Source organism: Aythya fuligula, chromosome W (assembly GCF_009819795.1).
Source record: "Aythya fuligula isolate bAytFul2 chromosome W, bAytFul2.pri, whole genome shotgun sequence".
Taxonomy (NCBI): Eukaryota; Metazoa; Chordata; class Aves; order Anseriformes; family Anatidae; genus Aythya; species Aythya fuligula.
The window spans coordinates 4,022,340-4,038,415 of record NC_045594.1 but is presented as its reverse complement, the minus strand read 5'-3'; the positions used below and the strand labels follow the sequence as shown (position 1 = coordinate 4,038,415).

Sequence of the window (16,076 nt, the reverse complement as noted above, 5' to 3'; positions counted from 1 at the left end):
AGCATCTCCAAGGGGGAGATTCCACAACCTCTCTGGGCAACCTGTTCCAGTGCTCTGTCACCCGCACAGTAAAGAAATGCTTCCTGATTTTTTTAGATGGAACCTATTGTGTTCCAGTTTCTGCCTCTTGTCCTGTCACTGGGCACCATTAAAAAGAGCTTGGCTCCATCTTCTTTGCACCCTCCCTTCAGATATGTATACACATTGACACAATGCCCCCTCAGCCTTCCCTTCTCCAAGTTGAACAGTCCCAACTTCCTAAGCCTCGTCTCATAGGAACGGTGCTCCAATACCTTGATCATCTTGGTAGCCCTCAGTTAGACCCTACCTAGTATGTCTAGGTCTCTCTTGTGCTGGGGGGCCCAGAAATGGACATAGTACTCCAGGTGGCAACTCCATAGAACAATCATTTCTCAAGATGATTCAAGTCTGATTACCCAACAACAAACACAAATTGTATTTTTATTTTGAGATACTGAAGTAACTCAGTAGTTCAGATACTCTTGAAGTCTGTGACATGGTCAGAAAGACTATTAACTTTAACCTGTGTCCTCTGCTCTAGGTGCAGATACTTCCTTATTGAGCAGTGCTCTACACAGAAAATACATCAGTGATCTGCTGCTGTACTGAAAGCAAATCACTTTATAAGCTGTGTTGTAAAAGTTGCATTTTCGACCTAGCAGTTTGGAACCTGGATACCTGAATGACCAGCTCTGTATGCAGTTAATGAATGTAACTGCTTAGCAAGAAACACACCTGGGCCACAGTCCACTGATTTGAACAAGAAAAGGCTATATCAAGAGGACAGTTTCCTTTAAAGAGCCTCAGTTATGGAATTCTACTCCTCTTCCTGTCTTAGGGAAGACCTAACTTATTTTTCTGGGCTAACTTCAAATTATTTTCTCATGCCATTTAAGGAACTAGTTGAGGCTAGAATTAATAATTTAGTGATGAGATGATATTATCATTAGTTTTGCTGTTACCTAGGCAATTACACAAATTGTATATTCTATTTTTAAATAATATATTTAAGCTACTGTGGAGAACAGTCAGACTTGTTAGCATTACTGATAAGCACTGGCCTTGGGCAAATGGGAGTTGAGCAGCTTCTTTTTGTTTCTCTCTTATGCAAACTGTGTAGATAGACGTCTGCAGGTGTCCTGGTTTCAGCTGGGATAGAGTTAATTTTCCTCCTAGTAGCTGGTATGGTGTACCATAATAAGCATGGTATAGATGGTGTAGAATAAGGGGTGGATATTGTCCTGGTTTTGGCTGGGATAAAGTTAATTTTCTTCATAGTAGTTGGTATGGTGTTGTGTTTTGGATTTAGGATGAGAATAATGCTGATAACACTCTGATGTTTTAGTTGTTTCTAAGCAGTGCTTACACTAAGACAAGGACTTTTCAGCTTTTCATACTGCCCTGCCAGTGAGGAGGCTGGGGGTACAGAAGAAGCTGGGAGGGGACAGAACCAGGACAGCTGACCCAAACTGGCCAAAGGGATATTGTCTACCATATGATGTCATGATGAACAATAGAACAGGGTTGGCTGACCAGGGTGGGGGGACCACTGCTCAGGGATTGGGATGAACATTGGTCAGCAGGTGATGAGTAATTTCATTGTGCACCAATTGCTTTGTACATTCTACTATTATTATTATTAATATCATAATTATTGTTATTATTTCTCTTCCTTTCTGTCCTGTTAAACTGTCTTTATCTCAATCCATGAGCTTTTACTTTTTTTCCCTCCTGATTCTCTCCCTCACCCTACTGGGGGGTGAGGGTGAGCAAACAGCTGTATGGTGCTTAGCTGCCTACTAGATTAAACTACAACAACAGGCTTTGTATGAGAGGTTACAGAAGGAGGAGGGAGTCTTGCAGTAGAAGGATGGCCCTGTTTTCACAACAGAACAGAATCTTGAAGGACATGGTGCCCATAACAAAACGTTTTGCTTATTTGTAAAATGAATATTAAAGTTCACACCCCTGGATATGATAATGAGCTTAATTAAGTACATGCCAAACATATATGACTATAGTACTCGACTCTCCACTCAAATTGTGCTAAACGTCACCCCAGGGGAGGAACAGATAAGGTTAGGATATAAAAGAAGAGTTAGTGTTAAGAGCTAGTGTTAGGGGGGAAAAAAAAGAAAGAAAGAAAAAAAAAAAAAGAGCCGGGGGGGGGGGGGGGAAGAAATAATAGGAAACCTAGAAGAGGCAGTTGACGGGCTGTGCTCCTTTTCCTCCACCAAGACAGGGAAGCCTTCTTGTTAAGCTCTGTGCCTTCACCCTTCGGTGAAGAATAGCCGGGATAGCGTTTTGCTGGCACTATCATCATATATTAATCCTATTCCAGTAAGTGCATGTATCAGTGGCAATTCCAAATCCATTATATCTGTCACCTTACTAAATACTTTTAACTTCGTGAAACTGTCTCAGTGAAAACCCTTAGCAGGACTCTGAAACAGGCAAACATTTGACTCGGTCTCAGACCCGATGGCAGCTAAGCACCACACAGCCATTCACTCACCCTCCACCCCAGTGGGATGGGGGAGAGAATCTGGAAAAAAAAAGTTAAAAGCTTGTGGGTTGAGCTAAAGACAGTTTAATAGGACAGAAAGGGAAGACTACTACTACTACTACTACTACTAATAATAATAATAATAATGTGAGAAATAAAGTTGTGTTTTTACAATGGAAAATTCCAGTAACCTTGCATATTCAAAAGTGGTCACTTTTTTGTTGTTGTTGTTGTTCAGAAGACTTACTTCAGAATCATAGAATCATAAAGGTTGGAAAAGACCTCCAAGATCATCTGGTCCAACCATCCCCCTACCACCAATATTATCCGCTAAACCATGTAACTAAGTACCACGTCCAACCTTTTCTTAAACACCCCCAGGGACAGGGACTCCACCACCTCCCTTCTCAGCAGGGCTGCTCTCACTCAGTTCTTCACCCAGTTTGGGATTCACCACCTTCACTAACTCACATCTGGGATTGCCCCGACCCCAGTGCAGCACCTTGTGCTTAGACTTGTTGAACCTCATTAGGTACACATGGGCCCAATTCTCATGTTTGTCCAGGTCCCTTTGGATGGCATCCCTTCCTTCTATTGTATCAACCACACCACTCAGCTCAGTGTCATCTGCAAATTGGCTGGGTGCGACCTTCAAGCCAATTCCTTGTCTCCTGAATGGTCCACCTATCAAATCCATCTCTCTCCAATTTGGAGACCAGGATGTCATGTGGGACCATGTCAAAGGCCTTGCAGAAGTCCAGGTAGATGACATCAGTCGGTCTTTTGACAGCTGATGCATCAAAGAAGGCCATCAGATTGGTCAGGCACAATTTGCCCTTGGTGAAGCCATGCTGTCTGTCTTGGATCACTTCCTTGGCTTGCATCTGCCTTGACACTGCTTCCAGGAGGATCTTTTCCACAATCTTCCAAGGAACAGAGGTGAGGTCTGTAGTTCTACTGGTCTGTAGTTCCCCGGGTCCTCCTTTCTACCCTTTTTAAAAAGGGGAGTGATGTTTCCCTTTTTCCACTCACCAGGGACTTTGCCTGACTGCCAGGACATTTCAAATATGATGGAGAGAGTTTTGGTAATTCCATCAGCCAGTTCCCTCAGGACCCTTGGATGCATGTCATCGGGCCCCATAGACTTGTACCTGTTCAGTTTCATCAGGTGTTTTCAAACCTGTTCTTTGCTTACATTGGGAGGGACTCTGCTTCCCCAGGCTCCATCTATGATTTCAGGGTAATGAGAGACGTGGGAAACCTGACTGGCAGTGGAGACTGAGGCAAATAAGTTGTTGACTACCTCAGCCTTCTCCATGTCTGTGGTTACCAGTTCTCCCTTCTCGCCCATCAGAGGGGGTACACTCTCCTTGGCCTTTCCTTTCTGTCCAATGTACCTGTAGAATTCTTTCTTGTTATTCTTTGCATCCTTTGCCAAGCTCAGCTCCATTTGTGCCTTGGCTATCCTGATCCCATCCCTGCATATCCGGACAGCATTCTTGTACTTTTCCCAGGCCACATGCCCTTTCCTTCATGCTCTTCAGTCTAACCAGCAGGTCCTTGCAAAGCCATCCCAGTTTTCTGCCCTCCCTGTTCTCTTTCTTACACAGGGGAATGGAGAGGATATGGGCAGGCACCTAGAGCAGTGTGCAGCTCCCATGCTTTGGAACTTCACCCCTGAACAACTGCAAAATCCCCCCAAAATGGCAGCATGCTTTAAAAAGGTGTGTCATCACCCTGGCAATTCTAAAGAGACACAAATCACTGCAACGTGCTGCCACTTGGCCACTTAGCCTATGCTTACCAATCCGCAATCAATGCCACTATAACCCCAGAGACAAACCCTGCAGACCCTACAAACCCTGCAACCCACTCCAAGCACTGTGGTCACTCCAACCCATGTGGAAGGCCCCAAGGCTGGGCAAGGAAAACTGTGCCAGTGTCAGTTGCTCATGTATCCAATATGAAACAATGGATGAGAAAGTAAGGACGTTTAGAGAGCAGAGGAACTCCTACTCACACTAGGGAGAAAGAAGAAGATGAAGCAGGCTACAATGAAGTGGCTGGGCCATCAGAGGAAAAGGAAGATGAAGAGGATGATATCTTAAGAGCATCAATAACTACCCAAGGCCTATACCAGCGTGAGCTACGAGACATGTGAAAAGATTTCAGTCATCATCCAGGTGAGCACCTTGTCACCTGGCTGCTCCGGTGCTGGGACACTGGAGCCAATAGTCTGGAATTAGAGGGCAGGGAAGCCAGGCAGCTGGGATCCCTTGCTAGGGACCCAGGCATTGACAAAGCAATTGGAAATGGAGCACAAATCTTCACCCTCTGGAGGTGTGTTCTGTCAGGTGTGAAGGAAAGGTATCCCTTCAAGGAAGATGTTTGTACTGTTTTTAGTGAGGATAGAGTTAATTTTCCTCCTAGTAGCTGGTAGGGTGCTATGTTTTTGATTTCGGATGAGAATAATGTTGATATCACACTGATGTTTTAATTGTTGCAGAGAAGTGCTTACACCAAGCAAAGGATGTCTCAGCTTCTTGCTCTGTCCTGCCAGCAGGCAGGCTGGGGGTGCAGCAGGAGCTGGGAGGGGACAGACCCAGGACAGCTGACCCAAACTGGCCAAAGGTGGTATTCCATACCATCTGACATCATGCTGAACAATATGTAGGGGTGGCTAGCTGGAATGGAGGGGCTGGCTGCTCGGGGTTAGGCTGGGCATCGGTCAGCGGGTGGTGAGCAATTATATTGTGCATCACTTGTTTTGTACACATTATTATTATTATTATTATTATTATTATTATTATTATTATTGTTATATATTCTGTCCTAATAAACTGTCTCTATCTAAACCCACAGACTTCAGTTTCTCGTTTCTCTTCCCATCCCAGAAAGGGAGGGGAGAAGGTGAGTGAACGGCTTTGAGGTGTTTAGCTGCCGGCTGGGTTAAACCACAATAGTCCTTTACTCAATTCATTCTGGTGTGCCATGTTGCCATAGGACTTGCTTTTCAAGGCCCAGGATAGTGTTCCAGAAAGTGGCATGGGGCACAGGATATGTTTCCAGCCATCCAGTGGTTGCTCCCACCATTGTAAGTATGTGGCGCTTGCCATGGCGGGTTTGAGGGAGTGTCATGTAATCAATCTGCCAGGCCTCTCCATATTGATATTTCAGCCATCATCCTCCATACCAAAGAGGCTTTGACCGTTTGGCTTGCTTGACTGCAGCACATGTTTCAAAATCATGAATAACCTGTGCTATAGCGTCCATGGTCAGGTCCACCCCTCGATCACGAGCCCATCTGTATGTTGCATCTCTACCTTGATGGCCTGAGGTGTCATGGGTCCATCGGGCTATAAATAATTCACCTTTATGCAGCCAATCCAGGTCTACCTGAGCTACTTCAATCTTAGCAGCCTGATCCACCTGCTGGTTGTTTTGATGTTCTTCAGTAGCCCGATTCTTGGGCACATGAGCATCTACATGGTGTACCTTTACAGCCAGGTTCTCCACCCGGGCAGCCACAATGCAGCAGCCCAGATGGGTTTCCCCCTGCACTGCCAGTTGTTTTGCTTCCATTGCTGTAACCACCCCCACAGGGCATTTGCTACCATCCATGAATCACTAGAGAGATAGAGAACTGGCCACTTTTCTTGTTCAGCAATAACTAAAGCCAGCTGAATGGCCTTCACTTCTGCAAACTGACTCGATTCACCTTCTCCCTCAGCAGCTTCTGCAACTCATCATGTAGGACTCCATACAGCAGCCTTCCATCTCCAATGCTTTCCCTCAATACGACAGGACCCATCAGTGAACAGGGCATATTGCTTCTCGTTTTCTGGTAGCTTGTTGTACAGTGGGGCTTCTTCAGCATGACCCACCTCCTCCTCTGATGATATCCCAAAGTATTTGCCTTCCGGCCAGTCCATAGTCACTTCCAATACTCCTGAGCGACTGGGTTTTCCTATTCGAGCCTGCTGAGTAATCAGTGCAACCCACTTGCTCCATGTAACATCAGTTACATGATATGTAGAGGGGACCCTTCCTTGGAACATCCAGCCTAGTACTGGCAGTCGGGGTACCAGGAGGAGCTGCGCTTCAGTACCGACCACCTCCGAAGCAGATCGAACTCCTTCATATGCTGCCTGTATCTCCTTTTCGGTTGGAGTGTAGCAGGCCTCAGATGCTCTGTATCCCCGACTCCAAAACCCCAGGGGTCGACCTTGAGTTTCCCCAGGCTTTTTCTGCCAGAGCCTCCAGGTGGGACCATTCTCCCCGGCTGCGGTGTAGAGCACATTCTTTACATCTGGTCCTGCTCGGACTGGCCCAAGGGCTACTGCATGGACTATTTCCTGCTTGATTTGTTCAAAGGCTTGTCGTTGCTCAGGGCCCCTTTCAAATTCATTCTTCTTACGAGTAACTTGGTAGAGCAGGTTTACAATCAGACTGTAATTTGGAACGTGCATTCTCCAAAACCCCATAACACCTAGGAAAGTCTGCGTTTCTTTTTTGCTAGTTGGTGGAGACATAGCTGTTATTTTGTTGATCACATCCATTGGGATTTGACGGCGTCCATCTTGCCATTTTATTCCTAAAAACTGGATCTCTCATGCAAGTCCTTTGACTTTATTTTGTTTTATGGCAAAACCAGCTTTCAGAAGGGTTTGGACTATTTTCTTCCCTTTCTCGAAAACTTCCTCTGCTGTGTCACCTCACACAATGATGTCATCGATGTACTGCAGGTGTTCAGGAGCTTCCCCATGCTCCAGCGCAGATTGGATTAGTCCATGGCAAATGGTAGGGCTGTGTTTCCACCCCTGGGGCAGCCGATTCCAGGTGTATTGGACAGCCCTCCCATTGGAAAGCAAACTGTGGCCTGCACTCTGCTGCTAGAGGGATGGAGAAAAATGCATTAGCAATATCAATTGTGGTGTACCATTTGGCTGCCTTCTATTCCAGTTTGTACTGGAGTTCCAGCATGTCCGGCACTGCAGCACTCAGTGGTGGCGTGACTTCATTCAGGCCATGATAGTCCACTGTTGGCCTCCACTCATCATTAGACTTTCGCACTGGCCATATGGAACTAATGAAAGGTGAATGAGGCTTGCTGATCACTCCTTGTCTCTCTAGTTGATGAATTAGCTTATGGATGGGAATCAGGGAGTCTCGGCTGGTGCGATATTGCTGCCAGTGCACAGTTGTGGTAGCGATTGGCACTTGCTGTTCTTCGACCCTCAGCAGCCCCACAACAGAAGGGTCCTCTGAGAGACTGAGCAAGGTAGACAACTGTTTAATCATAGAATCATAGAATCATAGAATATCCTGAGTTGGAAGGGACCCTTAAGGATCATCAAGTCCAACTCTTGACACCGCACAGGTCTACCCAAAAGTTCAGACCATGTGACTAAGTGCACAGTCCAATCTCTTCTTAAATTCAGACAGGCTCGGTGCAGTGACCACTTCCCTGGGGAGCCTGTTCCAGTGTGCAACCACCCTCTCTGTGAAGAACCCCCTCCTGATGTCAAGCCTAAATTTCCCCTGCCTCAGCTTAACCCCGTTCCCATGGGTCCTGTCACTGGTGTTAATGGAGAAAAGGTCTCCTGCCTCTCGACACCCCGTTACGAGGAAGTTGTAGACTGATGTCTTAATGTCTTCTGTCTCTATGGCAGCTATGCCAAAAGCCCACTGGAACCCTTTTGGGTCCTTGAAATATCCTCTCCTGAGATCCTGGCCAGTCACGATACGGTACTTCTGCCACTCATTCCCAGTTAGACTCACTTCAGCCTCCAATACAGTCAACTGCTGAGATCCCTCCATCACCCCATAACTACAGATTGGTCCAGGCCCTTTATATCCTGATGGCATTACAGTATACCGTGCACCGATATCTACTAAAGCCTTATACTTCTGTGCATCTGATGTGCCAGGCCATCAAATCCACACAGTCCAATAAACCCGATTATCCCTTTCATCCCCCTGGCTGGAGGCAGGGCCCCCCTAATCCTGGTCAGAATCTTCATTTTTGTGTCTGGAGGACATTTTGTGACATCTTCGTCTTCATCCTCCTGCTCCTCTGATGGCCCAGCCTCGTCTTCTCTATAGCCAGACCTAGCAGAAGACTCTCTGCATTCTATACAACCTGACTCTCTAAACCATCTTTTCACCTTGGTTATGGCTGCAACCGACCCTGATACAGTTTGTTTCCCTGGCTCAGCCTTGGGGTCCGTTTTAGGGCTTGGAGTGGCCACTGGGCCTGTTACTGGGGTTATACTGGCATGGAGTGCAGCTCGGTAAGCATAGGCCAAGCCCCAGCACAATGCATTGATTTGTGTCTCTTTGGAATTGCCAAGGTGATGACACACCTTTTTCAAGCATTCTGCCAGTTTTTTAGGATTTTGCAGTTGTTCAGGGGTGAATTTCCAAAGCTTTGGAGGTGCCCACTGCTCTAGGTGCCTGCCCATATTCTCCCACTCTCCCTGCCACTCATACCTATCCTGCCTCAGGACACATCTCTGGTTGACACTCTTATGTATTTGTTTAACCTTAAACAAAACCTGAAGTGCATTCAGGAGACATAGCATGCTGGTCTGAACATCCCAAGGATATTCGAAGTTTTGGAAAGCTACCATAACTCGCCTGGAGGAGAAGAAAGGGATAGTGAACAAATGGGAAAAAACATCTCCCCTGTCCCCTCCATAGATTGGCTCCCTGAAGAAAAAGCATGAAAGGTGTAATTATTAATAGTTTCTGAGGTAGGGTTACCAAAGTATGGAGTTGATGACAATGCTGAGTACAAATACCAGATTAGTCCCATGGCCAGTAATTTTATCATATCATAAGCCAATGTTACAAAGTACAGCAAAATAATAACCCTGTACAAACCCCCAGAACTGATAAACAACACGACAGGGAACACATACACTAAGTAATGTGCTATATAACTCAATTCGGAAAACAGGCACATCAGACTTGTGATAACAAAAATCGGCATTGTGATTAGTAAGTATTAAGCTGATGTAATGCTTATCAGAATCTTGTTTTAAAACACTCTAGTCAGATCTGTTGTTATCTCAACCCTTCCTGGCACAACGTTGGGCGCCAAAATGACTGTTGTGGTTTAACCCAGCCGGCAGCTAAGCACCACACAGCTGTTCACTTGCTCTCCCCCCTCCCTCTCTGGGATGGGGGAGAGAATCAGGAAAGTGAAGCCTGTGGGTTCAGATAGAGACAGTTTATTAGGACTGAAAATAAAATAATAATAATAATAATAATAATGATAATAATGATAATATGGACAAAATAAGTGATACACAGTACAATTGCTCACCACCTGCTAACTGGTGCCCAGCCTCTCCTCGAGCAACTGTCCCCCCACCACAGCTAGCCACCCCTATATATTGTTTAGCATGATGTAATATGGTATGGAATACCCCTTTAGCCAGTTTGGGTCAGCTGTCCTGGGTCTGTCCCCTCACAGCTCCTGCTGAATCCCCAGCCTGCCCGCTGGCAGGACAGAGCGAGAAGTTGAGAAGTCCTTAGAATCATCATAGAATCATAGAATATCCTGAGTTGGAAGGGACCCTTAAGGATCATCAAGTCCAACTCTCGACACCGCACAGGTCTACCCAAAAGTTCAGACCATGTGCCTAAGTTCACAGTCCAATCTCTTCTTAAATTCAGACAGGCTCGGTGCAGTGACCACTTCCCTGGGGAGCCTGTTCCAGTGTGCAACCACCCTCTCTGTGAAGAACCCCCTCCTGACGTCCAGCCTAAATTTCCCCTGCCTCAGCTTAACCCCGTTCCCGCGGGTCCTGTCACTAGTGTTAATGGAGAAAAGGTCTCCTGCCTCTTGACAACCCCTTACGAGGAAGTTGTAGACTGCGATGAGGTCCCCCCTCAGCCTCCTCTTCTCCAGGCTGAACAGGCCCAGTGACCTCAGCCGTTCCTCGTACGTCTTCCCCTCAAGGCCTTTCACCATCTTCGTAGCCCTCCTCTGGACACTTTCCAACAGTTTCATGTCCTTTTTATACTGTGGTGCCCAGAACTGCACACAGTACTCGAGGTGAGGCCGCACCAGCGCAGAGTCTTCTAGGGATTAAAAGACTGTATGTATACTAAAAGACTGTATGCATAGATAATGGAACCAGCAAGAACTGGCTTGACTGCTGAAGTCTGTCAAGAAAGGAAAGGTCAGAAGTTTAGCAGCAAGGAAGTCTCCTGGCCTTCATCAGAAGACCACCAGAGTATGCCAGATGACCACCCAAGGACTCCAGTATGCATGCGAATAGGGGCGGGAACCTATGTTAATGATTCTTCGGAGACTTGATGAATATGCAAGAGACTTATGGGAAAAGAAATGACTATGTATTTGTCCCACTAATATAAGCACACTGCCAGTAACCCTTGGGGTGTCTGTGGTAGGCGGAGCTATCCCCCACACCCCCAGCACCGTAATAAAGAATGCCTACTTAATAATTTTGGTTATTGAGTTTTCACTGCATCACTGGTTTAAGGTTATTATTTTGTTGTACTGTGTAACACTGGCTTATGATATTAAAACTTGCTAGTCATTAGACTAATTCCAGGCTGAGGGAGTTAGGTTTGTTCAGCCTGGAGAAAAGGCGGCTCCAAGGACACCATGTAGTAGATTTCCAGTACCTAAAGGGGGCCTACAGGAAAGATCAAAGCTATTCGCATGCATACTGGAGTCCTTGGGTGGTCATCTGGCATACTCTGGTGGTCTTCTGATGAAGGCCAGGAGACTTCCTTGCTGCTAAACTTCTGACCTTTCCTTTCTTGACAGACTTCAGCAGTCAAGCCAGTTCTTGCTGGTTCCATTATCTATGCATACAGTCTTTTACCCCTTTATCTTTGGGGTCATTGACATATCATTGTGCTGGCTAAGACCTATGGAATCAACATCCTTCATCTTGTTCCCTGTCTCACCAACCCCCAGAAATGATAAACGGCACAACAGGGAACACATACAGTAAGTAATGTGCTATATAACTCAATTCAAAAAACAAAAAACAGGCACAGCAGACCTGCTACCAAAAGAATCAACGTTGTGATTATCAACTATTAAACTGATCTAATGACTACAACAGTTGTTTTTTGTTTTGTTTTTTTTTAACACACTCTGGTCAGATCTGTTGTTATCTCAATCCTTCATGACTCATTTTGGGTGCCAAAAAACTGTTGTGGTTTAACCTGGCAGGCAGCTAAGCACAACACAGCTGTTCGCTCACCTTCCCTCTGGAGTAGGGTGCAGGAAGAGAATCAGGAAAAAAAAAAGTAAAAGCTGGTGGGTTGAGATAAAGATAGTTTAATAGGACAAAAAAAAGAAGAGAAACAATAATTATAATAGTAATAATAATAATATGTACAAAGCAAGTGATGCACAATGCAGTTACTCACTACCCACTGACCGATCCCATCCCATCCCCGAGCAGTGGTTCCCCCCACCCTGGGCAGCCCCTCCATATAATTGTTCAGCATGACACCATATGGTATACCCCTTTGGCCAGTTTGGGTCAGCTGTCCTGGGTCTGTCCCCTCATAGCTCCTGCTGCACCCCCAGCCTCCTTGCTTGCAGGACAGAGTGAGAAGCTGAAAAGTCCTTGGCTTGGTGTAAGCACTGCTCTGCAACAACTAAAACATCAGTGTGATATCAACATTATTCTCATCCTAAATCCCAAACACAACACCATAACAGCTACTAGGAAGAAAATTAACTCTGTCCTAGTTGAAACCAGGACAGGGATAAGTCACCTTTTACATGACAACTACATAAGAAAGCACTTTAAGTTAAGGAATGTACTTCATATGCAGTGAAGGAAAATACATTATTACTATACCATTACTGTAAACTGAATTAACTTCAGAAGCAGAAGTGTGGGAATAAAAATGTTTTTGCAAGTATTATCTGTAAAGCATCAGATAGGTTGTGAACCTGGACTGCCCAGTCAATGGGGAAACAGGGGAGGGTCCTGGTCGTCGAGGAAATAAAGTATATAAACTGTGCTATGTAACTAGTAGGCGTGCTCCTGCTTGTAGGATGCCCGCCATTGCAATCGCGAAAATAAAAAAATGCTACTTCACTGAGATCCTTACCTTAACCTATGTGATTGGCCCCAAGGTGTTTCTCACAGAAGTGTCACATTTCAAATGTGGGATGCAGAGACCTTCAGAACTGTGCCTGCCATACACTGACAGATTGTTAACTCACTTTTTTCTATTAGAGTCTATATTTTTTCACTTGAGTTACAAATGTATCAGTTTTCACTGAATGCTGCAAATCTGTATACTCATGCTACTAAGAATATGTTTTACAGGAGGATTAATAGGAGTTAAGTGTTATGGTCTCCATTGCCAACTGTCCTGGTTTCAGTTAGAACAGAATTAATTTTCTTCCTAGTAGCTGGTGGAATGCTGTGTTTTGACTTAGGATGAGAAGAGTGCTGATAACACCCCGATGTTTTAATTGCTGCAGAGCAGTGCTTATACCAAGCCAAGGACATCTCAGCCTTTTGCTCTGTCCTGCCAACAGGCAGGCTGGGGGTGCAGTAAGAGCTGGGAGGGGACAGACCCAGGACAGCTGACCCAAACTAGCCAAAGGGGTATTTCATACCATCTGACGTCATGCTAAACAATATATAGGGGTGGCTAGCCGGGGGGAGGGGGCCGGACTGCTCGGGGTTAGGCTGGGCATCGGTCAGAAGGTGGTGAGCAATTGCATTGTGCATCACTTGTTTGTACATATTATTATTACTTTCCTATTATCACCATTGTAACATTATTGTTATTATTGTTATTATTATTTTGTTATTATTATTTTCCTGTCTTATTAAACTGTCTTTATCTCAACTCACGGGCTTCACTTTCCATTTCTCTCCCCCGTCCCAGAGAGGGAGGGGGGAGGGTGAGCGAACGGCTGCGTGGTATTTAGCTGCCAGCCGGGTTAAACCACGACACCAACTAAATTGTCAAGGACAGTTCACTGATTTGCTCTCTTTGGGGAGGCATACACAGAGTTATTTGCATCCATGTTCTCAACACACTCTTACCTGATTATGAATATCAACCATCATTGAATTCTGCTGTGGTGGGTGAGCAGCTGGGTGCAACATATGATGGGATATATTTGGAGGGTGAAAAGTTTGGGGATCTTCTATTGCTTGCTGCTGTCCATAGGAGAGATGGCGATAGTTTTCATCTTGGCTAATAGAATTATGTCGAGACAGACGATCCCTTCTTGCTCTCTGACGGTGAACAGGAGGACTGAAAACACATTAAAAGAAAGATGAAAGATCACATTAAGAAAAGTTTGTGGCACTTATAACAGGAAGCACAAAGAACTCAATAGTAAGGATATTTTTATGCTGGAAAGTTCTGCTAAACCAGGTATGTTAGCGTGGCATATGATCATTAAGAAAACTGCTGAAAGCCCTAAAAAGCACTAACGCATATTTCAATATAAGAGTACTTAAGTAGAGCTTAACACAAAAGAGGAAACCAGAAGAAGCATTTAAAAAGAAATATTACCTTCACAAAACCTTTTAAAAAGACATTTGAGCACTCGATTCACAAAATCACAGAATGGCTGAGGCTGGAAGGGACCTCTAGGGGTCATCTTGTCCAACCTCCCTGCTCAAGCAGGTTGCTCCCTGCTCACCTAGACCTGATTTTCTTGGACTATGTCCAGATGGCTCTTGAATATCTCTGAGGATGGAGACTCCACAACCTCTCTAGGCAACCTGTTCCAGTGCTCCATCACCTGCACAGTAAAGAAGTGTTTCCTGATGTTCAGGTGGAAGTTCAAGTTGTCCACCAGCACCCCCAGATCCTTTTCTGCAAAGCTGCTTTCCAGCTGGTTGATTCCCATCATGAACTAGTGCCTGGGATTATTCCTTCACAGTTTCAGGACTTTGCACTCCCCCTGTTGAACTAAGGGTTCAGAAACACTAAAACCCTTTGTTGTAGGGTTTAAAAACGTTAAAAACAAGAATGCAAAGTTTAGTTGACTTCCACTTATTTATATTACACAAGAATCTTTAATCACATGATCAGATTCCCCCAGAGTTCCTGCCATATCCAGGGTAAAGAACAATGGCTCACCTAGTGACAGCAGACAAAACAATAGGCTGCTATTAAAATATTTCCTTAGCTCTTACACATGACCATCACTACACCCCAGTGCTTCACAAAAATTACCTTTAGAAGACCCTAGCAAGTTGTAACTGTGGTAATATTTCTATTTTATGATTGGTGACTGACATTTAGATCAACTGAAGCTAGAACATCTGCTTAGTTAGAGTAAGCAATTTAGAGACTTGGGATTTGAGAATATATTCATGAAGCACACAAGTAAAAACTTGGCCATTAAAAAAAGTTTTTATGAAGTGACTTACATGGCATTTCTTATAAATTTGGTCTGAGAACAAACTAAGTAGAGACTATCCTACAGTCCCCCACCTGATTCTACAACATGCCTTTCAGTCTTCACAAATAACAAAATTATCCATTGCATGTTCAAATGACATGGGAAGTGCTACCCTGAGTATGGAGCAGGCTGAATGAGCCAAACAGCAGGAAAAAAACAAACACACACACAAAAAAACAAACAAACAAACAAAACAAAAAAGGTCTGTGACAACTAGAGCACATCCTTTTCAACACATCCTGGAACAGAACCAAAGATTCTCAGCTTTCAGCATTACCTTTGTTATCATCAAACAACTCTGAAACCTGTTGGCAACTCACTACGTAACCCTGACATTTCTCAAGCTGGATCCAGTTTTGCTACTGAAGATAGAAGGGGTGGAGGAGACAGAGAAAGGTACTACCACAGTAGTTCAAATGCTCTCATGCCTGTATCATAGTCTGTCATAGATTAGTCATACTCATAGATTGTATCATTGTCCCCCTCTACATTATTCTAATAATGATCCACCCATTTAATGTTTTGCATTAGGACAATTTTCTTTCCTCTGTCTGATTCTAATCCTAGAGCAGATAATACTTAAGGCAGTAGACGTTCTTTTTTCTTTGTAGTATTCTACTTATGACTCTAAAGATGTTATTTCATACTTAAAATAAAAATAAAAAAATGGAATAAAAAAAAAACAAACACAAAATTGATGCATATATGAACCATGCCCACGTATCTCTTAAATACCTCTAGGTATGGGTATGGTGACTCCACCACCTCCCTGGACAGCCTGTTCCAATGCCTAACAACCCTTTCCATGAAAAAATTCTTCCTGACACCCAATCTAAACCTCCCCATGTGCAACTTGTGTCCTATCACTTGTCACCAGAGAAAAGAGATCCACATCCTCCTCACTGCAACCTCCTTTCAGGTAGTTGTAGATGGCAATGAGGTCTCCCCTCATCCTCCTCTTTTCCAGACTAAACAGCTCCAGTCCCTCAGCTGCTCTGCACAACACTTGTTTTCTAGTCCCTTCACCAGCTTTGTTGCTCTTCTGGAATGCATTCCAGCAATTTGAAACCCTTTTTGTAGTGAGAGGCCCAAAACTGAACACAG

The 16,076-nt window shown here is 44.7% G+C and overlaps 1 protein-coding gene across 1 annotated transcript in view; it reads right to left on the bottom strand.

Annotated features, from left to right (window-relative positions):
- The window catches only part of LOC116501269 (E3 ubiquitin-protein ligase RNF38-like), a 129,204-nt gene that overhangs the window by 38,938 nt on the left and 74,190 nt on the right, over positions 1-16,076 (bottom strand). The window contains exon 4 of the mRNA XM_032206790.1: positions 13,597-13,810. Within this exon, the coding sequence (XP_032062681.1) occupies positions 13,597-13,810 (214 nt within the window). The remainder of the gene's footprint in view (positions 1-13,596; positions 13,811-16,076) is intronic.